The sequence below is a fragment of the Periplaneta americana genome, chromosome 14 (assembly GCF_040183065.1).
Source record: "Periplaneta americana isolate PAMFEO1 chromosome 14, P.americana_PAMFEO1_priV1, whole genome shotgun sequence".
NCBI classification, from domain to species: domain Eukaryota; kingdom Metazoa; phylum Arthropoda; class Insecta; order Blattodea; family Blattidae; genus Periplaneta; species Periplaneta americana.
The window spans coordinates 142,519,724-142,544,695 of NC_091130.1; the positions used below are offsets into that span (position 1 = coordinate 142,519,724).

Sequence of the window (24,972 nt, forward strand, 5' to 3'; positions counted from 1 at the left end):
AAAGTCAATTAGTCGAACGTTAGTAAGATAGACAGTAGCATCTTCTCCTTCACGGATGGTAAAGAGTGTGAGTAGAGGGGAAAGCCTATCAACCAAACTGAAATGGGGAGTACACAATACTGTATGATGAAGATAATTATTAATGGATAAATGTTGAAATGCCGGTAAGGGAAAAGGGAGTACTCCGCGAAAACCAACCAACAAATACAGTCTTTGTCCATCACAAATTCCAGTTGGACCTGCTGGGATCCAAACCAAGGTTACCAGTGTGGAAAGCTGATGCTCTAGCCACAATTCAAATTATAGAAGAGAAGGATAAGAAATTGAGAGAGAATAATAAAACGGAGGAGAAAAAGTATAGTCTCCTGAGTTGAGACATTTGTTGTTTTATTTTTAAAGTTCAATATAATTCTACTTCAAAAAACGTTACTAACATGGGGAAAAATGCTGAAAAAATTCTGCAGGTTTCAGTTAGGACACAAATGCAAGTATATTATACTATACTTCGGGTCTGCACACACATCTTATATCATAATCATGTATGAAGTATGGTATAGTAGTATACTATACTCTCAGAATTCAGGTGGTTAAGAGAAAAGGCTGATGGAGTGGTAGTAGCAATGAAAAAGATGATAACTACAGTGATGATGACAATTTGTGATGGATCATGATGATTAGGTTCATTTCTTCATTTAATACAATTGTAGGTTAAGGGGGAAGGTACACCATTTGCCTGCAAAAATTTAGTGAAATTCATTTTTTTTTATACATCTCAGCCACTATGAAAGCTAAATAAACAAAACTTTTCATGCCTAATATATATTGCATTACACTTCATAAAACACTATTCAGAATATTAAAATAGTTAATAATTACCTGTAAAAATAATATCAAAATTGCGTAATTTTTTTTACAACCATAAAGCATTTCCATAATAAAATATACAATTAATTAAATACCTGCATGATTCTTTTACTGGAATGTTTTCAAGACCTACATCAATAACATGGTCTAGGATCTTTTACCTATTCCTTCATGAAATAATTTTTTTAATTAAAATTTTTAGAAAATTTAATAATTAAGGTAACAATTAAGAAAAAAAATTTTCTGAAGGAATAGGTAAAAGATCCTAGACTACGTTGTTGCTGCAGGTCTTTAAAAGATTCCATTAAAATAATCATGCAGATATTTAATTAATTGTATATTTTATTATGTAAATGCTTTTTGGCTGCAAATTCGATATCATTTTTACAGATAATTGTTAGCTATTTTAATATTCCGAATAACATTTCATAAAGTACAATGTATGTATATTAAGCATAAAAAGTTTTGTTCATTTAGCTGTCATAGTAGCTAAGATGTAAAAAAAAAAATGAATTTCACTAAATTTTTGCAGGCCAATGGTGTACCTCCTCCCTTAATACCCTTTTACTTAGTGTTTTATTCACCATGAATAACACTTGTAGAGAGCTTAGGAATGTGCCATACTAACCTAAAAGATGAACCTCGACTCAACACACGAGTTTTCTGCCTTGGTACATGTTTCACAGCTGAGCACCGGAAGAAGCCATGGTTCTCTACACATTTTTTCCAGAAATTTTTGCACTCATTACGACCTTCAAAGAAAAACTCCACAGTATCTTTGTAGTAACCCTGAAAGTAAAGCAAGAAAAAATACAGATGTAATAAGCACTTATAAATTTGACTGATGAAAGAAGATAAACATTTTTTAAATTATTCAATTCTTTTTCCCCAATTCTCACTTTTCTATTTCTCCAAATAGACAGCACACCAATTAACTGTGCTAAATTACAACTGATAACTCAGTAGACAAAAGTGAGAAGAATATTTTCTGTGATACATTATACAATATTAATGACATATTAATAATTACAGTAAATATGTATTTATTGTAAAATTACTCAAGAAATGATAATTAAATTCTACGAGTTTTACTTTCATAAACTCATGGACTCAATGACATTGTAAATGGGTAGCAAAACAACTAAATGGATATCAAATTCAGTTTGTATTCTAGGGAGAAACAATCCAGTAACTCCAAAAGTAATTAGTTTAACACAACAGAAATGTATGTACCGGTATTTATTATGTATAAATTCGTTTGTGTATTTAATTCATAATCCCCACAAAATATCAGTGGTGATGTGACCTATTGAATATAAGTACTCGATACATTATGTTAAAATCAAGACTAATGGAATGCATTAAAATATTTCAATCATTTCAATATTTCGAAGCTAAAATTGCTCACTTTATATTCTGCCATATTCTATTATTTTTCTTGATAATGATTAACAACATATTGATAAAATTAACGCAACTTACAAGGCCTTACAAGAGTGTATGTTTAATATAATGAATGACAAATAAGTACAACTTTTGACATCCATGTACGATATTCAATTCTGGTACATTATTAATTAAATGTTAAGTATTTAATCTCAAAACCAGACACAAGAATTTTTTCACATTTTTCTCAAACTGTGTCTCTCACAATAATATCCAGAATCATAAGCAACAAACACCGTAATAATAGTCAAGAATTAAGCGATAGCTTAGCTGACAATCTGTTAAACAAAAATCAAGATTTTTTGTGACAGTTGTAATGAACAACGTTTCTGCATGTGAAGTTCCCTCCGAGTTCTTCAATCTCTGTTGCGACCTTCATTCAATATTTGCGCAATTACCACTACTGGTCCACTATATTACCCCATTAAATGAAAAGCTATCACCGATCACTTAGAAGTAATATTTTATTAGACAGGTTTGCCTTGAATACTAATAATATACTCCTATAATAATATCCATGCTGTGAGGCATAAAAGAGAGTTGCCTCCTCAATTTCTGCCCACCTGAATGTCCTCTGTCCAAATGAAAAATGCTAGTGCTGCCACTGACGCCGAAAGTTGTACTTAACAGGAAAAGGGATTGGTGTATATACATTGAGAAAATTATAATTAAATTCAACCAGAATACAACACCAATAAGTGAAATGGATAGATGCAACTTTACTTCGCACCCACAAGAGGAGAAAATATAAATAAATGTTCCTTGTTTTCAATAGCCAATTACCTCTATACATCTGCAGTAAAAATAAAAACACATTTCTCTATTATATAATCACTTAATACGCACTTATTCATATATTGTTATAGTAGAAACATAACGAATGATATATTATGACGTAACAGCTATGCTTAATTTCAAAATACTTATACAACATTCAGTAGAAGGTATGAGAAGACGTACATAAGCTGCTTTCGCAAGCCAAGAATTAAATTAAGCATCAGCTGCAACCTTACTAAGCATGTTCTAATTTCAAAATATGCTATTTTTGTAACTACGTCATAACTTCTGCAGATGAGAAATTCAGATAAGAAACAACGAAAAGTTATCACATTGTTTATCCAAAATTTAATTTGAAGAATATATTCAGTTTTCAGCCACACATTTCATGTTTATTTTCAATGTTACTTCCATTAATATATCTGATATTATTCATTGTTTCACTCATACTTCAGCTTCATAATTTTAAAAATATCACGTAATACCTCTAAGAATTGGAATCACGTGTTTTACACCCAGAAATTTTAGTGCAGTAAATATGAAGTTTGAAACGATGTCTTTAACAGAACTCATTATGAAGCATATGTACAGTATATTATGTTGAGTTTCATTATTTGTTTAATTAAATTTATTTGGGAAATTATACGCATTTTTTAAATTTTTGTAGCTTGTGTTTGTTGACTGGATGTTTTGCTTTAGCGTTTAACTGTACAGCCATTTAAATTATTATTATTATTATTATTATTATTATTATTATTATTATTATTATTATTATTGTCGGCATCGTCACAATCACCACTTAATCATTTAATGTGGCGTACTTCAAAACTATGGTGCGTATGAAATCTGAAAAGTGAAACTATTTTTAATTCAGCAATCTAAAACCATTACAACCACAATACCGAACCCTACTAAGTTTTACACTGCTCAAAATCTGGTTTTGTTTTTTATTTCACTGTCTTCTACAAGCAATTACCAATCCACAATCACAAGAATTTATAAACATAAATAAAAATAGCATGCTTGCATTTATAATTTATAAAAACTAACTAAGCAAGTAAAAATGACACCATTATGACATACAAATGATGAAATTCCTTCATATTATCCAACAGACTACTGATTTTAACGATAAGAATGATTTACTCTAATTCATCAAGTGTTATTGCAATGTTAAATATTAGTAACACTACAATCATAAATTACCATAATTTTATTACTTAATTAAAAAAAATGTGTTAAGAGCATGCCATGCAGGTTTCGTAACTACATTCAAATTTAGTTTCACTAAACATAAACTGTTCATCACTGCAGGTCTTTAAGATAGAGGATAACTGTAAGAAAGTAAAATTGTTTTTGCTCAAGTGAATAAGTGTAAAAGAGACTTCTTGGGAGAGCATAGACAATGAAATCACAAAAATAAGCAATTTTGTTTAATCATCAAGAATAACAATTAATACCTGCAAAACAAAAGAAAAATATCTGTGATAATGCAAAAATTCAACCAACTCTCAAGGAAATTAAAGATACATTACTTAAAATCAAACAGTAAATCAAATAACCTTCGCCATTTTAATTTTGACTGACTTTGCGGAGGTAATCATACTGTCACAGTTGTTCCTCCACTTCACGTCTTCTTGGTATTTCTGCACTATAGCGAGGTTATAATGCAGTGAATTTACATTTAATGTAAGTTCATTTCCGTAGGTATTAAAATAAGCCTTACATCATTATTAACCTCAAGATAGTCTTTAAGTTATCTGAAATCAGAATCGTGACCCTATTTTCAGGAATTCTAGGAGGATTATCACAGTTACAACCGAATTCATTTACTGAACCCTGGAAAGACTTTTTTTTAGCTCAGTAAGATATATAATTAAACAAAAAAAAGGGGAAAATACAAGCAAACGGAATTAGCGTACGGAAAGATCTAAAAAAAAAAAGGTATATATCAAGGAAAGGAATTTGACAGCAGGCCAATTATTCTATACAACCTTAAATGCATCATAACAAAAAGTAATACCGTAAAACGGTGTGACTTGATACGCTGGGGGGACTTGATACGTTTTGTAAGTAGATGTTTCAGTACCGAAACCTCAACCTACAGAATGTATAAAGTCCCCCCAGCATATCTAGTATCCCATTATATACGTTGGGAGACTTGATACGTTTTGTAGGTTGATGTTTTGTTTTTGAACATTAACCTACAAAACATATCAAGTCACCCCCAGCATATCAAGTCACTCCATTTTACGGTACTTTTATCATACTCGAATTTATCTGCAGAATACAATACAGAGTCTTTATGATACAAAAATAATTGACTATGGTATATGTCTGAAAACAATAATAATATGTTTGGCAAATGGAGAAATATTTATGCAGTGCTTTTGTAGCTCGGCCGGACCGTACCACGACACAGGTCGTCAATTCACGAGAAATTTTATAGACACTTCTACCATTCATGCAAGTCGTGTAAAAACTAACAAGCATGCAATCAAGTCTGTATCAGACTGATTTCTGAACTGTAATATATTCTTATTGTTGTGTTATATAATTCCGCAGAACGGTTCGGCCGAGCTAAGAACGCACTATATTTTTAGCAAACCTAGAACATAACATTACTTCTTTTTGTAAGACTTTTCTTACTGCAATTCTGAACGTGAGAATAATTACACAAGGTTACCATGTTTTGGCACTTTACATGACAAAGGGTCATTTTGAATTACTTTTTCATGCTCTCTACAAAAATGAAATCTGTTTTCGTCAAACACCCACAGTTTTTATGTTAATTCCTTAAGTGCGCTATATTTAAATTTCACGCGTAATCTTATACTGCAATGCATATAATCTATGGTAAAGTGATTGAACACGATCAACTGTGAAACAATAATCGATATTTTTCGAATTGTCTAGGGAATGTCTGGTGAAATGAGAGAAGATCATCTTGCCAACTCTTTACTTTAAATTGGGAATAATGAAACAGTTTGTGAAAGCATTTAATAATGATGGTGATTGTTTCAAATAGGTAAGTTATAAATTTTGCTTTCTCTCTGAGGCTAAACTTAAAGAAGGAATATTTGTGGAACCCAACATAAGAAGTTTGTTGAAAGATTAATAACCTATTAATGACCTATGAAGAATGACTGGTTTGGACAGGATTTAAGAATGTGGTTGACAATTTCTTGGGGAATAGGAAACACTCACATTTCAAAAACATTGTAGAAAATATGTTGGCAGCTAAGAAAAATTTAGAATGCAATATGAGCATTTCCTTCATAGCCATCTTGACTGTCTTGGAGATTACAGAATATTTAATAATTTTTCCTCAGATATCCGCGAATTGTCATTGTTAATATATGGTTTAATAATCCTTGCACAGAGCTGTGATAAATTTTGCTACTGCAACTTTCTGCTTTTACATGATGCCATAATTAAACTGAAGGTGCGGACATAACTGCAGTTAAGTCGTCCATTGTTATCGAAGTAAATAAAAAAACTGAACTCCAGGAAAGAATTTTATTTTAGTAGGTTATTTTACGACGCTTTATCAACATCTTTGGTTATTTAGCGTCTGAATGAGATGAAGGTGATAATGCCGGTGAAATGAGTCCGGGGTCCAGCACCGAAAGTTACCCAGCATTTGCTCATATTGGGTTGAGGGAAAACCCCGGAAAAAACCTCAACCAGGTAACTTGTCCCGACCGGGAATCGAACCCAGGCCACCTGGTTTCGCGGCCAGATGAGCTGACCGTTACTCCACAGGTGTGGACTCCAGGAAAGAAGATAGCTACATTTATTCCAACATCAGTCAAGCAACTTTTGGGCATCTTTAGAAGTAGTGGCTCTTATTTCACAACAGAATTCTTAGTCTCTCTCACGAATTTTATCAAAATGCTGTTGAATATCCCATTGCCTGTGTTATTCATTCACAAGATAAGATATCTAATAAATGTACTTATATTGCTGAGACTTCCTCTACAAAGAGAAAAATTTGTAGAGGCAGCCCATTATTTTTCTTCAAATATAGATGGATTTGACTAAGTAATTTACTTGATGAAATTCCTTGCTTGAAGAAATATGTGACTTCAGAGAAAATGGCAAAGTGGAATGAAGAAAATGCTATTCATTGCTGAAAATGGAGTGGAATTTTTATTTTATTTTTCCTGAGAACACAATTCCCTGTGCACAATTTCAGAAGTTGAATGAACTATCTCTGTGTCCTAGAAGTAATGTTTCAGTGAAAAGAGTATCTTCAATGAACATGATGTGGACATCCCAAAACTGAGAATGAGTTTAGAAATTGTTAGTGTCTTGTTTGCTATCTCAACCAACTTCAACATTAGGAAATTGCTGAAAAACTGAAAACTAGAAAATACATGAAACAGTAGTTTAGTCTGTAAACAGAGTACAAGTATTTTAATTCCTTAAATTGTGTAAAAACAATATAAGTGAACGGCAAACTATGTATGTCTATATCCGTCCCTGAAAATTGTGAAAAATATCTTGTAACCTTAATATGTGCATCTCCTGGATGGTAAGAAAAGGTATCCCCTTATGTGCTATGGAGTCAGCACTACAATGAGGTGGCATAGTCAGCGCCACACCTCGGAAAGACCCAGTACTCAATTTGGTAGGAGGCTGAGTGAACCTCGGGATCATTCTGGAAGTATTGGCAACGAGAAAAGCCCTACCACAGACTGCAACTGAACCCAGGACCTTTCAGTCCATAGTGAGTTCTTTTACCAACTGAGATATTCAGCTGCCTCGTGAGTGAAAAATTGTTTAAACTCAATATGCCATTATCACTTGCTGACCGATACATCGAAAGTCTTACTGATTTTTCCAATAGCCAAACATATTCACTTAATTTTACGTTAATCATTAAAATTATAAAAACATTTTCATGAACAACAGTTGTCTGAACATATTCATTTAAAATAAAGTACCGAAATCTTCCTTTTTATTTAAAATTAAATACAATTTTAATTCAATCGCTCATCACAATGTAAACAATTTTCTACTAATTTAGCAATGATACTGTAGAGAGAATATCATCGAAATGATAGCCATCCAAATCTTGGATTTAAAATATCGGCATCCTAATCAATTCAAATGAACAAAAAAGGTAATGTAAATTAATTGATCCATTACTTTACATCTCTCATATATCTTTGTCACATAATAATATTCGGTAGAATCTAAGGAAGGGTAACTGTTTTCCCGATCAAGAAGTTGGATGACGTAATAGGTTTGTATGACATCACATATGTCAGCTCATTACATTGCAAATACAAGAAACTGTTTTAATAAAAATGCGACAATTTAACTTACCTCAGTAAGGTTAATAGTGGATAAGTGTAGTAACGCTATCATTCGGATATTTATCATATTAGTTACTTACACAATTTAAGTTAATTAGTTCGTGATCTATTTTCCATATTATCTGTAATAAGGTTAATAGTAATCTAATGAATTCATTTCTATTATAGAATAACAAAGTCATATTATGTTTAATACCTTTGCAAGTATTTGATGTTAATTGTGCGTAACTATAATTTTTAAGGGTTTGTCTATCAACGAATTCGTAGCATAATGGTTATGATAGTGGTTCACTAAACAGAAAGTCCTAGGATCGAATCCCGGTGTATTCAAAGATAAGTCAATTTAATATAAAGTAGTTATTAGAATAAAGTAGACAGAGGGAGAAAGAAGTAGAGGAAAATATGTGAGAAAGGGAGTGGTGTAGGGTGGGAGAAGGAAAAGCAGGGTGTCAGGGGTGGCAGACCCCAATTAAATTGATATTCTGAATTAAGTTTGCCATCGTGCTTGACATCATATAATATCACGTCATCAATCTCCTACTGATCTGGAAAAAAGCTACTGACTCTTGGATTTTACCGAATATTCTCTTAAGTTTATTTTCAAATTTAGTAATGTAAGATAATTCTATTACAGTGACTAATTGCTATTGAAGATGAGGAGGTAAAGCAGTCATGTCAATTGATGCCCACAGGAGCAAGCGCGCGCTTTAGAGCCCAGGAGAGCCTGAGTGCTTTACAGCGGAAAGGAAAGAGACAGACGAAAGAGGTATCATATGCCGCTTGGTCGAGCTATATTCAGGGATGCCAAGCACTGATTCAATAGATAAAGAGAAGAGAACTTATTAAAACTGTATCCATGTTAATTTTTAGATTTGTCTGAGAAGTATAAGAGCATTATAAGAATGTAAGTTTTAATTTTAATGCTCATTTTTCACAAGTTTGATATTTTTATTCAACTTTTTTTTATAGAAAAATGAAATTTTCAGGTATAGGCCTATTTATTTAGTAGCCTTACAGAATGTTTTCGTAAATCTAATATACTGTATATACGTATTACTGAAGATAGTGTATTGAAAATTTTGAAAATATTCGCATGGAAATTTTTTTGTAAGGAAATGAATTAACAAAGCAACTACTGTTACATCATAAGCAAAAGATACGTGCCCATGTGTTGTAAAAATGTCAGCTCTATAGTTTCAGCAGATTTCGAGAAAATAATTTAATATTCTGATGATAGGAAGTTGCTCACAAATATCACCTTAAAAGCATAATGCGATAAGTTTTGTTATGTAATATTAGTTACACTTAAAACAGATACAGTACCTAGGTAACTTTGCTTTGTACTGTAATATTATTTTGATTAGTTTTTTGATTACTTTTGTAAGGCTAAAGATACCATCAATATCAATTCCAATTTATCATGTCATACTCAATCTCTTTCTTTGGAATATCACTTTCTTTATGAATGATGTGTTTCATCCACTTAATACAGTATAATATTATACTACTATGGAATTTAAGTGAATATTCCTTCTTAACTCTCTATTATGTTATTAAGATTTAAAACACAAGTGCAATATTAAGAAATCAGTGTCAGTACTTCTGTTTTACAGACAATATAGATAATATTAAACAGAAAGAAGCCATATAAAAATAACGACATAAAATTTCACGTTCCGTTTGAAGTTTGTGCACCACTGTTTTCTTAATCCAACAGGTTGCTTATTCATATACACAACCCTTCCTCTTTCCATATTTAGCGCTTGCTGCCCACGCACGACGTCAAGGTCAGAAAAACGCGCTTGCTTTGACATCACTGTGGTAATTGCTTCGAAACATGTAGAGAAACTGAAGATTAACTGTATTTTAACTGAATCTGTTCAGACAACTGCTGTTTATTAAAACAGTTTTAATGATTAATGTAAATTTAGATGTGGATAATGTATGAAATAAATTTGACCTTATTTGTCTATCTGTAAGACAAAATAACATCACTTAACCTTGTATCAGAAACACTCTGCAATTTACAAATGAATAGATGATCAGAAGCTAGAGGAGTGTGATCAAGTATTTACATGTTAAAAGTAACTACGTAGTTATACCAGGCCACAGAGGAATTCATGTTAGTGAATATTGTAATACAACCAGGCTCATCGTCAGAATGAGGAGTGAGTGGGTTATGTGTGTGTGTTTGTGTAATATATGTTTACCTCTGACTGTGACACCCAGTTGAGACAGACACACATGAAAAACAATGGGAGAAAAAAAACAAATGTTAGTTTAAAAAAACAAGTTGCAGCTCTCTTCTGACATTTCCAGCAAAATCATTACATAAACACCTTATTAAGCAAGACATTTTCATATGCGTTATGATTACACATCGGATTCATAGCACTGAGAGCTGAGAATGTTACCAAGTGGATGCGGTGTCAGTTGGGAGGGCTTCCAAGCCCGATTCACAAGTCTCCAAAATATAACACACAATAGATTAATAATTCACATGGACTGCAGCATACATCTTGTAAACCACGTGCTGATATGTTTTTTTTTTTTTTTTTTACAATTATGCCACATTTACAATCTGTCTACAATAGACAATAAGTAAATATTATAAAAGAATATGACATGAGTGGAGATGTTATCCCATGACAACACTCCAAAAGAAAAATAACAATGTTTTAAATAGCTGTAGTAAAAATGAATGGAAGGTCAAGAGCATTGGTCCTTTTAAGTCTTCTTATTGTTTGACTATTATCCAGCAAATTCAATGCATGATGATTGGGATGTTGATTTAATCGGTGCAGGTATTTTTACTGAACTTAGAGATTTCTTCTTTCACAGTTGAAATGTTGAGGCCACGATGCATGACATCATTACGGACATACCATGGTGCAGTGACAATGGAACGTAAAGTTTTAGACTGATACCTCTGCAGTATTTCAATGTTTGAGTTGCTAGCAGTTCCCCACAGTTGGATGCCGTATGGGTTATTGGGTTATTTTACGACGCTGTATCAACATCTAGGTTATTTAGTGTCTGAATGAGATGAAGGTGATAATGCCGGTGAAATGAGTCCGGGGTCCAGCACCGAAAGTTACCCAGCATTTGCTCGTATTGGGTTGAGGGAAAACCCCGGAAAAAACCTCAACCAGGTAACTTGCCCCAACCGGGATTCGAACCCTGGCCACCTGGTTTCGCGGCCAGACGCGCTAACCGTTACTCCACAGGTGTGGACTCTGTATGTCCAGATTGGTTTTAGTATGACTTTATAAACAAGAAGTTTATTTTCTAATGACAGTTTTGATTTAGGTCCCAATAACCAAAAGATTTTTGATGTTTTAAAATTTAATTCTTTACGTTTAGTTTAAATATGTTTACGCCGTGTTAAGCGGCGATCTAAATGCATACTTAAATATTTGACATCGTCTGTTTCAGGAAGTTCTTTGTTGTACAGTGTTACAGGAGGACAGTTTTCAGTTCTGGTTCCGAAAGTAACATGAGCTGATTTGTTTTCACTCGCTTGTATCCTCCAGTGCTGATATGTAAGTGACAAAAAGTCGAAATGTCACTACGACCATGACGAAATCCAGTAAAGGTTGAATATGTATGTGCCACTAGAAAACATTCCTAAAATACCTGGAAAACAGCTAGCATTCATTACACTATGGAGTAATGGAGATCAGACATGATAACTAAGAAAGCTCTGTGCCAACCCAATCTGCCCAAATACATACATTACTTATGTACCATATTTGTCATGTATGAAGGACGAAGACCGCAATATTTCCTTAAGTGATTTCAGTGCCACCAAGTGTGGAAAAATGCGAAGGCTATGCTTTTAGTGCGATGTCTAGTCAGAAGAATTATGAGTGTACACCTAAACTAATAGCATAGCTAAGCTAACCTAACCTAACCTAACCAACCCGTTACTATTTTTTTTATTTTATTGGGTTATTTTACGACGCTGTATCAACACCTAGGTTATTTAGCGTCTGAATGGAATGAAGGTGATAATGCCGGTGAAATGAGTCCGGGGCCCAGCACCGAAAGTTACCCAGCATTTGCTCGTATTGGGTTGAAAAAACCTCAACCAGGTAACTTGCCCCGACCAGGATTCGAACCCGGGCCACCTGGTTTCGCGGCCAGACGCACTGACCGCCCCATTATTAATCTCGTATGTAATATTACTAATTCTAATGTACACTCCACTTTTAGTATCATTTTCTTTTGATATGTTGCAGTTCCTGCTAGACCCCAAGTCAGGAGCCACCTAGTGGAAGAAGTAGGAAGACCATGTCATGCTGAGAAGAAGTCAATATGGCGACTCACTGAAACCACTGCTCATATTTACATTTTATTCCTTAAGTGTGTTATTGTGCAACAGTAAATGTGTTAATGTAGTGAACATTCCATATAATAATATAATAAAAGTAAAATGTGTTGTGGCAGTGATAAAAGTGTGAAAAATTCGTTTACAGTGACGCATGTATGTTGTACTTGTTAGAGCAGGTGAAACTTGAAAGTAAATATGACGATACTGACACCATCTGTAACATCGTCATTGTTGTTGTTGTTGATAATTTACATTTTTCTCAAACTAATACCATGATATCCATTTTTACCAAACTTATAGATATGATAATTAGCAATTGGCTAGTTCAAACAGCAATAAATTATTATACCTGGCGCCAGCGTTTCTGGCTTGTGTCCTAGATATATAGTGCCCAGTTTGTGAGCATATTGCTAGTGCAGCTGAGAATGGTACCACTTCCTATACACGTCACATCACGTCAGACTGACTGCGGAAAATGTAAAACACTAGCTCTTAACGTTCCCATTACTTATTTCACACGCCAAAAACGGTGACACGGACTGTATCACTATAGTGTTTAAGGTTTTAAGCTGTTTCTCCATTTTGTTTTCATATCACTCAACATACAGAAAACGTTTTCTACTTCTGTGTTTCCATGAGATAACACAATACCCCTTTTCATGCCACTTAGTTCATGGAGATTACACAGCTTTTCAGCCGTCCAGAACAACATGAGCCATTCACGCTTAAGCAATGTTGCCTAGTTGTAATGTTAAGACTCAGTTGCTGTTAGTTATGGTAAGTTTATTTTTTTAAACCAATGCCACCATGTTGTCATTTGACAGTTCTGGTCTCTCCTGGTAAATGGCTTATTTGTAACCCACTTCTGAGGTTGGGGCGCCTGGAAGGCGGAGTTACTCTGCCCCGATGATGATGATATGATAGAATGATTATGAAGTGGCAGGAGAGGTCTTAAAACTAAGCTTAACCTAATTTCCAGACCTTGAACGAACACAGAAACATTCTCCTTTAAGGAAGAATTCATGTGTTCTAACCGGGAATCGAACCCGGGACCTCATGAACTGTAGTCAGAAGCTCTCACCACTAGCCCATGAAGCTGGTCAGTTATGGTAAGTTAAATATTACATTCGTCCAAACAAAATTCACTTTTTAACAAACTTCTTTACCTATGTTAACATTATAAAAATACCTAGCTGACTAGTTTCGAGGTGGTGTCCCTCATTGTCCGAAGCCTAGTCTACCTCAAAACTAATCAGCCGGGTATCTTTGTATTAACACAGTAAATAAGTTATTGTTAATTAGTCACAATATTATAGCCACAAAGAAGATCAATCTTCTTAATGTATCCAGCTGTTTGCTGACAACATAAAGTTCACTATAGTCCACTGTAGTCTATTCAATTGTTGTTTTTCACGAGAAATGCGGGGTATTTTGATCGGTGTACATTATAGATGCCTCTTGCTAGTAGCCAGAGTTGGAGTGTAGTCAATATATACTGCAGGGCTGTGTCTTCTGCAACTGGTACTGATGATTTTAATTTACTCCTTTTGTGGTTTATGGATGGACAGTATAGAAGAATGTGTTCCAGATCTTCATCATGATTATTACACCACAGACAAGTAGGGTTACTGACTCCAAGGGGGCTATATTTAATATAATTAAATATGTACCAAACCTATATGCACATAGAATTATTCCCTTAGAATTATTCCCTTTCAGAAACAACTAAGTAAACTAAAATAACTCCAAAAGGAAATAACATTTCAATGGATACCTAGTGATTGTGGTATACCTGGAAACGAGAAAGTCGATAATATTGCAAAACAGGCAACATATTTGCAACCAAGACCTCTTCAAGTGATATGTCTATCCAATGCTTTTGCTTCAGTAAAGTCTCATTTTACAAACCTATGGGTCAACAATTGGCTCTCTTCTGACAAAGGAAAAATTTTACAGTCTGTACAAAAGCCACAAAGAAGATGAGACGTGTGAACTAAGTCGTGTGGATAGCAGCAGTTCAGTTAACTGGACAATGTTTGAAAAAACGTACTAATTTTAGAAACAAATTATAAAAGAAAAGGGTTGAAAAGAAAAATTCACAATGTTTCTGATGCTTTAAAGCTTTTGCCGCACCTCCTCACTAGGGTTCAAATTCCACTATGCATAATCTTACAAGCAAACGTTCTGATGGGGGCAGATAAAAAAGTTAAATTTTTTTCTTCCACCATGTTAATAATGTCAAAAGATGTGCTTATACAAATTTTGGCCACTCGACCGCAATTACGAGGGCCGTAAAAAATTAATTTGCCAGGGGCCGCTAACAGGAAAAAAAAACGCAATTTCATTGGACAAATTTATTGGAGCGGACACAACAATTGTTGAGCTATTTTTCAACATATTTTCCATCGGAATTGAGACATTTCTCATATCATGGGATCGACAGAGAGAGGTGCAGACGCAGTCAAATGATGGTTCCGATATGAGGCGGCTGACTTCTACGACACAAAAATTGATTCCATAGTATGACAAATGTTTCAATTCCAGTTGGGGATATGTTGACAAATAGCGTAACAATTGCTGTATCTGTTTCAATAAATATTTCCATGAAATTGTGCTTTTTTCTATAAACGGCCCCAGGAAAAATCACTTTCTGGACGGCCTCGTAATTGCGGTCGAGTGGCCAAAATTTGTATAAGCACTTCTTTTGACAATATTAACATGGTGGAAGAAAAAAATTTAACTTTTTTATCTGCCCCCATCAGAACGTTTGCTTGTTAGCAGAATTTCGCTACATATGGCAGCACTGACGGTTAAGACTATTAATAATATATTGTCTGTATTTTCTTTTGATACCATTAATGGTCTTAATCGTAATTTAGGTTTACATGTCAGAGCGCAGTTTACAAGATTCATGTCGCAGTCCATGTGACTCATTTACCTACAATTAGAATTCGGAGACTTGCGAATCAGGCTTAGAAAACCCACTCTAGCACATTTTGTAACATTTTTAGATTTTAGTGCCTATAAATTCGATGTCTTAGTTATATCACAAATACGTAGGAAAGGACATTTAAATAAAAATACAATTAGAACAGTGCAATAAACAGGCGAAGCCAGAAATAAGTGAAATAAACAAGTCTTCCTCATATGTGCAAAAATAGTCGTAATAAAAGATTATGTTCTAAGAGAAGTGCTGTTGTTTCGTGAATGATAATCTACATAAGCATTCGAAGTGTCCTGTCGCAACAAAAAACTAGTTTAACACTAATTAAAAAAATAGTTGTAAAAACGAAAGATCTGATTATTTTTCAATAGTATTACAGTTCAACTGTAACGAACCAAAGAATGAAAGTCAGAAATATATAGTAAGAAATGTTCCTTTCTCTTCTGCAACTATATTTTAAAATAATATTATTCGGAATATATGTATGATAAGTACTTTCTTGTGTTAAATTTTAACGTACCTTGTTAACATGTTTCGACCTATTTTCGGTCATCTTCGGTCAGTTCCGAAGATGATCGAAAATAGGTCGAAACATGTAAACAAGGTACGTTAAAATTTAACACAAGAAAGTACTTATCATATATATTCCGAAGTGATACAGTGTTGAAAGTTGTGTAATCAAGATGTATAATATTATTATTCTTTTTCATAATGTAGAATTTCTGTTAACGTAACACTTAATTGTTAAAGATCAACTGTCAACTGCAGTAGGTCCTAAATTCCGTCAATTTCTGTAGTTGAGTAACAAATTTTCGCAATGATTTATTTTGGTTAACTTTTCACTTCACTTATTTCTGGGACATCTTATGATACATGAAAATATGACAGAAAATAAATTACAATAGAACCTTGTTTATATGTCAAAGCTGTAGTAGTAATTTGTCATGAAGAAATATATTGAGGACAGAGAAGTAGAGAACCTTTAGTTTTATTGATTGCTTTATTAGGAGATGAATGGACACAACACAATTCAGTACCCGTAGTCTCTTATCTCCTGATAAAGAATGTCTGTCTCCCCACCCTCTTTATTGGGCCATCTACCATTGTCAGCTCTGTATACACTGCAGTCGTTTGGTATATTCTGTTAATTCCTGAATAATTTAAACAAACTAATCATTAACAATAAGACAGAGGTTCATGCTTCAATCTTATCACTCTTGAATACACGAGAATATCTGTAAGTGAGTGCATCGTAATAGCATAATATGTGGTTTTTTTAGTGGGTTATTTTACAATGCTGTATCAACATCTCAGATTATTTAGCATTTGAATGAAATGAAGGTGATAATGCCTGTTAAATGAGTCTGGGGTCCAGCACTGATAGTTACCCAGCATTTGCTCATATTAGGTTGAGGGAAAAACCCGATAAAACCTCAACCAGGTAACTTGCCTCGACCGGGATTCGAACCCTGGCCACCTGATTTCACGATCATACGCGCTAACCATTACTCCAAAGGTGTGGACGCATAATATGTGTTGAGATGTTTTCAATATACAGGGTGTTCTGAAAAAAGGTTCCAATATTTAGAGAGGAGGTAGTAGGCCTATGCATCGAAACAAGAAATAAAAGTCCTACAAACATGGGTCCTAAAATTAATATCTTCTGAGAAATGAGCAAATGTTTAACATCACTGTAAGAGCAGCATATCTTCTACTGTGAGGTCTTTGGCAAGAAACAAAACATGCTCCGATTCAACAGATATGAAACTAACTTACCTGACTGGTACATTAATAATTACTACAGTGTGGAATCACTTTACATAGGTATAAAGTGTGATTACGAATGCTAACATATTGTCATTTGTTTAAGTGTCTTCTTGATACAAACAAAAAAAGTTTAATACACAGTAACAAACGGCTGCATTCTGTTTTCTCATTTGTTTCTTATCAAAAAGTTGAAAGTGGAAAATATGCTGCTCTTACAGTGATGGTAAACATTTGCTCATTTCTCAGAAGATATTAATTTTAGGAATCTTCTTTATAGGACTTTTATTTCTTGTTTTGATCTATACTATCTCCTCTCTAAATATTAGAATCTTTTTCCAGAACAACCTGCATATTTCTTGCATAGTCTGCAGTTCATGTTACAAATATATAGGCGCATATGATATATTATATAATTATCTGTAGTAATGTCACGAGAGGTCTGAGATCTGCCTCGCTTCGCTCGTGGATTTATCTGGGAAATCTCAGACCTCGAGTGACATTTATTAGGACTATTTCGTGAATAAAATAAAAATTTAAATAATATATCCCTAAAATTCGATCACAAAATGTTAATAATTGTATATTAACGAATACTTAACCTATTCAGACATTGTGAAGTTGAAGTACTCGTAGATGAATATCGATTATTGCAATAAAGAAATTGGATGTTATTATTCAGTAATGCCAATTGCGAAAAGCGAAATGCAGCTTTAACAATGTTAATTACATGTACTGCACTTTTCTCTTATTATTAGAACAAATACATTTTCATTATGTGCTGAAATCATAATTTAATTTAACAGTAACAGTGGGGACAGCTATATACCAATGCTCATGTATTCACAGCGAGACATGTTGCGACACAGTGAAGCCATCTCGGTATAGATAGGCCTAATTAAAACACAAATTTTATTAGGCCATACGAAAGGCAGTTTGATCAAAGACATTATAACTATGCAAGGTCTTTGAGTTTGATATGCGATGATGTTACATCAATTTGAACGTCTATTAATTGTTTAATTTCAATACAAATGTTATAGGCTACAATTTTTTAGGTTAAGTTACTCGTACCTGTGGGAGCAGGACCAATGTCAGCTGTTCCTTGTTTCGACCGTTACTTACAATCAGTGCTACACGAAAGCATTTTTTATAGCTCGACAAAAGCATTCCCGCTGTAGTGTGTAACGGAACTAAAGCTGCATCTACACAGTTCAATATTCCAATTGCGTATGCACGCAATCTGGGAAGAATATTGAAAGAATCAAGTTTAAAAGGTACGTTCAATTAAGATGCATAAAGATTTTGTGTCTACATGGTCTGCCGTTTTCAACGTGGTCTTCACTGCGTAAATATATTAATTAATATTAAATATCAATCTTGCATTCATTGCTTTAAAGTTGAAAGAAAAGTTTAACTGTGTAGTTGCACCTTAATGTATTTATGATCATTAATTTACGGATAAACAGTTGGCGACAACGACTAAACAAAAGAATGACCATGCGATAAATTGATAGCGATAAATCTAGCTGCAGAAATTATCGCAAAGTCTGACCGTGATTGGTTGAAATTCAAAATTTCATTACACTTCATTGGTCGAAAATGGAATGACGTCATATAAACGAAATAGTCCTTGTAAAATTACTCCTAGCTCACAACAAATGTTTCACTATGGTTCACTGAAAGTGAATCATACATGTCTATTATCACTTCAATATTGCAGAACTCGCGATTACAAATCAAGTAAGTGTTAGCACAAGTCTATTTAGTGGCAATGAATCTTTGACTAAGGAATTCTGATATCCATCTGAACATATTGCTGGAGATATCTAATTTCTGGAGTTTTAGTAATTTTATTTCTCCAAACAGAGTCATATGCTAATTGAAAGTCAATAAATATTGCCAAGGTATATTCTTTATTGATTTAAGAAAAGTAAATTGATCTTTGACAGACATACAAGACAAGCACATTAATTCCAAACAGTAAACATTTCAGGGGGCAGAGGAAATATACAAACATCGTAGAAATACAAATGAGGAATTTCACATAAAAAAATTTGAAATCTTCACTTCCATAAACATATAAGCAAGGTTCCACTGTAGTATACTAAGTACATGATTCAAGAACTTCTATTCTGAAACTATATGAGTAAACACTATTTGTAGACAAAGAATCAAGACATCGACTAAAATAAATGTATCTAAATTCTATATCTATAACTATGATTTCATATAGAAAGTTCAGAAGAGTATGATTTCAATCATGTATTAAAATATTTTCTAACATCCATCAACACATCTGCTAGAAAATTGATTAATACTAATTTTATTTGTAATACAAGAAGATATGCACAATGAACCAGAATGCAAACAAATATCTGTAAATAATAATGATACAGTTCAAAGAAAACCCCTATTTTTATGTAATTTATATATCTAGGAATCCTGAAAGCTACAAAGAAATGCCTAACCACCAAATTGGAGAAGAAAAAACTTCTATTCCCCTCCTCAAACTCGCATAAAAATCATCTAAATTTCAAGTTCTTCGAAACAATTTTCGTGCTGATATGCCAATATTAAATAGAAAACATGTATTGATGGATTCATAACCAAATGAAGTTGGTAGCCTACATAAACATATTAAGTAAAGTAAAAATGTTTCCTCATACATTAATATCAGCATCCAAAGTGCGCACACAAAATTCAGTTCAAATATAATCTTTATAGTCAGACTAAGTTCAGTGGATAGGAATCAAGGAACAATGCCACAAAAAAAGTGACACATACGAATTTCTGATCTGATCTTTTAATAACATCCATTTCCTTTAACCAATTGTTTATTAATAAATCTATACATAAAATAAGAAAAATAATAATTGGTTATCGAACATTTCATAAATTCAGTAGTTTTACATTTCTTATATTTCGTAAAGTTAATATATTCATAAGGTGTGCCATGGAATTCTTCTAGAGTTCAATTTATTCCTACAGAATAAAACAGTATAAATAGTATAAATTAAAAACAGGACTAATACAAGTATGAACACAAAACCTCCTCTAACAACATGTTACAAACTTGAAGTTTCCAAGGCGAACATGAAGAGGTAGACTATTTGGGAAGTACGACAATTATAGCCAATAAATGATAAATACATAGGGAGATACAATATTATTAACTGACAATATTTTCATGTCTATTAATTTTTTATTCCACTTTATGTTTCTAGCAAATGAAGGTTTTATTTTTTACAAAAAAAGAACCATAGTCCAAAAAATGCAAATTTTAGATATTAAGCATGTGGTGAGCGTATTGTAACGGCATCTACTGAGTTAGTGGAAAAAAAAAAAAACATCATAGTCATATGTTATAGGAGTGGAAATTTTCACTGGTTTTCATAAAACAACCATAGTCCAAAGATTTTTTTGTGAAAACAGCCATTGTCCAGGATGATGGTAGCATTTACAAATATCCCATTCATATCATTTTGAAACATTTATCCATACAATTTCAAACAGTAGTAGATTGGGAGTACTGCTTCTTATGTACGTGGCAAAAGTCACCTCAGAAAAAAACACTTTAGCACATGAATTGTTGTATTAGTCATATTAGTCATGGAGTCATCTTTAGATGCAGATGTAACCCTATGGAAGAAACTTAAGCAACGAAAGGAGAAGAAACAGGATATAACAAAGAAAAAGAAGATTAAAAGAGAGGCACACTTTAACCACAACAGAGGATTTTTTCTTAAAACAACCATTGTCCACAGTTACCTACATTTACACATGTATTTCTATGAGGCAATTTACGTTACAAATGTACTTCAGTTTTCCCAAGTTTTTTAAACACCTTAAGAAATGGCATGTTGAATTTCATACTTGAAGTGTCAACAACACCCATGCCAGATAGTTTTTTGTTCCTCTTGAAAATTTATGTTTTTGGACTATGGTTGTTTTTCATTTAAAAAAAACCTTCAATTGTATGTTTTTTTTTTTCGATTCCCTTGACTCAGGAGTATTTCTGACATATTCTGTAATATCTGTGAAGGACAAAGATGCCACAGGGTGACGTCATTCGAAGAATTTTCTCTTGTCATTAAAAATTCGCTTTATTTTTGTCGTAATATTATCTCATTATCTACGAAGAGCAGCTGTAATTTTAAAAAGTTAAATAAAAAAATTATTATTATTATTATTATTATTATTATTATTATTAATGTTGAACAAACTTTGGACACAGGAAAATGTATTTACATTGTATACCTGTCTGTGTGATTCTGATGACGATGATGTTGATGACAATGATTATTATTATTGTTGTTGTTTAGTCAATTGTCCGAAGACAGATCTGACCCCCACAAGTGATACCAAAAAGCACCACTTATGAGACAAGTAGGCCAGGAGATAATGGAGTGGGATGGCCAGTTCCTTTCCCCCTCCATTGCACACATCGCCCATTAGCTACATGTTGTTATTATTATTATTATTATTATTATTATTATTATTATTATTATTATTATCATCATCACCATCATCAATTAAAGAACGATCATAAGAGCTTTAAAGGATTTCTATAGAATACTGGGACTAACAGGAAGGTACTCATAACAAAAACTGACGTGTGTTCAAAACAAAGCAATTAGATGAATTAGATGGAAAACATGCCTAATCTATATTGTCTGAATATATAGTCCATAAATTATTATGATAAACTCATTTCAATATATGACTTCTAACTGCTATATGGAAGAGTTTTTTGCCTGTTTGAAACTCAGTTATGGTAAGCCATGCCGTGATCACACAAGGAAAAAGTACAGTGGGCTAGTGGTGGGGTGTGATATGAAGAGCTGTGATTTTGTCGCTGTGACAGGTTTGTCACTAGTTCCGACTGTGACTAGTTCCAAAATCACAGCTCCAAGAAATCGCCATCTTTGACTGATACGTGACTCATAGCATGTACAACAGTCACGGCCGATGAGGCATTCTGGTGGTGGTGCCAAAAACGAAAAAAGGTTGTACGCAAATTACCCTAGTGAAATTGATAATTTCGCAGTTCACGTTTGCATTATGTTAAATAAAACACATTAATTAAACCAGCTATTTTACCAGGTGTACAGTTAATAATGCGTCTAGTAACAGTTACAATAACATTTCCGAAACTAATAACGAAATTTACAGATACAGATAATCAAAACTTTCACAGTATTGTTAGTCAAATACAAATAAATTTTATAACTAGTAAAATTACTGGCAAAAACACACGAGATAAACAGTGATATAGATAATAAACGAACACGTTTGCACTTTATTTAACAGGCCGATAAATCCAAGGCAGCGGCCTGAATAACACATGTTCATGTCCTGCACAGATCTCATGTATCGTTAACAGAAGCATCAACACTATAGCAACAGTGTAGCGATATTTAGTTGCCGCAAAATAAAACAAATATTACACAACATTAACAAACAGTTTTACATGGTATGAAAAAAATATTTATCTTTCTAAAAAGAACCATGACTATCTCTGTGTTCAATATAGTTAAATGGATAATACTTTACACAATCAAATCTAAGTTATGTGCATTAGTTTTGAATTGGCAACATTACATTAACATTTGGCACGGAACTTTAACTTGTTTTTCGTGCAAGTCTGCGGTAGATGGTTCCCTTCCTAACGTCTCCAACAATCCTGCCATCTAGCGAAAAATTTGCATTACTGTGCTCTAGCGGGCGGAATATTAACTACTGAGTCAAAATGAATTCGGCTCAAAGTCTGCCATAAGAAACGCATATAAACTAGAATCAGTAGCCTTTTGTACAGTGTTATATGGAGGGAAGCAGTGCCACACAAGAGTGGCTCCAACGTTCGGAGAAACGCTGCAAGAGTGCGTCCAGATCTGTGCGCACGCTTGTTCAAATGAAATACGAATAAAATGTGTAGAAATAAACTATTACAACTGCTTTCTAGGATATGATTTTTTGTTTCTTTCATTGGTGGTGCCATGGCACACTGGCACTACCCCAAAAGCCACCCCTGATGTACATATATATAAAACAACTCCAGAGTCCAGACAATTGCAAGTCAGGAGATTAACTTGAAAGACAACATAACTGGGATCTAATTAATTTTCGTCCTAATCAAAAAGTTAAAATCAACAACTCTTTGACTGATTCACCTAATAATTCGTAAGCATTCTTGGGCGAATATACGCACCCACACATCACGATAACACAACTCAGAGCGTGTTTATTATATTTGCCATGCTAATCACTATTGATGATATAAGACATGGCACTGGTATATCAATTCGCAGAACAATAAACATAAACATGTCTGCTCGTGATAACAAACATTCACAATCGCCAGGAATCATCTGAACAGAAAAATAACACTGTGACGAAATTGCTAGGCATTAATTGTCACAGTGATTTTTCCGGAGTTACCACAGTTCGAAACTGTGATGGCAAAATACTATCACACCCCACCTCTACAGTGGACTAATAACAATCTATTTAAACAAAACAAAAAAGGATGTTGTGATTATGGAGTAGTGCTTTTACATGACAAAAAATAAAACAGACGCACATAAGATGCAATGAAAATGAAGATTATTTCATTTAAAAAGTTTAAATATTTAATTAATGTTGTGGTTTATATAAATACATGCATTAAACAATTTCAAAATATTAGCAAGTACTTGTTCGTGTATCAGAATCACAGCTTCAACTGGATGTAGGGTGATAGTTCTGAGAGAAGAAGTATTGTACTTAAAACATGCTGTGTAGGATGTATTTCCTGAAACTCTACCAAGCCTAGTACAAGTAGGTAATATCAAATAAACAGTAACAGATAAAACATGGGGAAAGGCTCAATGGGTTATTCAATGCTTCAATAAATTCGTTTTTAGTTTCCATATGCAAAAATCAACGTATGACTCAAATTACATTATCATTAAGTGTTTTAACAATCTCAATAATTCTGTATTTAGGACTGTATCAGCACACAGTCCATTTAAAGTATTAACAATAACATGACAATGCCGCAAATATATGCTAGACATGTCACTACACACACGCACACACGATAGCTAAAATAAGTGCTTGAAATTTTGGAAATTTGCCATTTTGATTAATAGCAAATTATTCCTCATGGGAAAAATGTTCTTGTCATTTTCCTGGCCATCTGTTGATATTCATTATTCTATTTAAGAACAAGAACATAGAGTAAGTTTTTTTTTATATAACTAAAGGTGGTTAATTGGCTTTTCGTCATTCACCCATGTGAAGCCAGTTATGTAGACCAATTTACCGACAGAGTTGTTGCCCAGGGTGCGCTATATGAGGCTAGTCTACACTACACCTGTGATGAGATGAGATGAGATTGTGATAGAGATTTGATGGGATACCACAGGGGAACCAGAGCTCCCGGAGAAAGCTGCTGTGTTACCTGGTCCATGGGCTTGCCCAACACAAGTTATAAATCAGGGGTACACCGAGGATCGAACCCAGGCCCCAGGATTATA

General features: G+C 33.6%; 1 protein-coding gene across 1 annotated transcript in view; it reads right to left on the bottom strand.

Annotated features, from left to right (window-relative positions):
• Cdep (Chondrocyte-derived ezrin-like domain containing protein) overlaps nucleotides 1–24,972 on the bottom strand; it is a 464,715-nt gene that overhangs the window by 112,669 nt on the left and 327,074 nt on the right. The window contains exon 8 of the mRNA XM_069846189.1: nucleotides 1,493–1,653. Within this exon, the coding sequence (XP_069702290.1) occupies nucleotides 1,493–1,653 (161 nt within the window). The remainder of the gene's footprint in view (nucleotides 1–1,492; nucleotides 1,654–24,972) is intronic.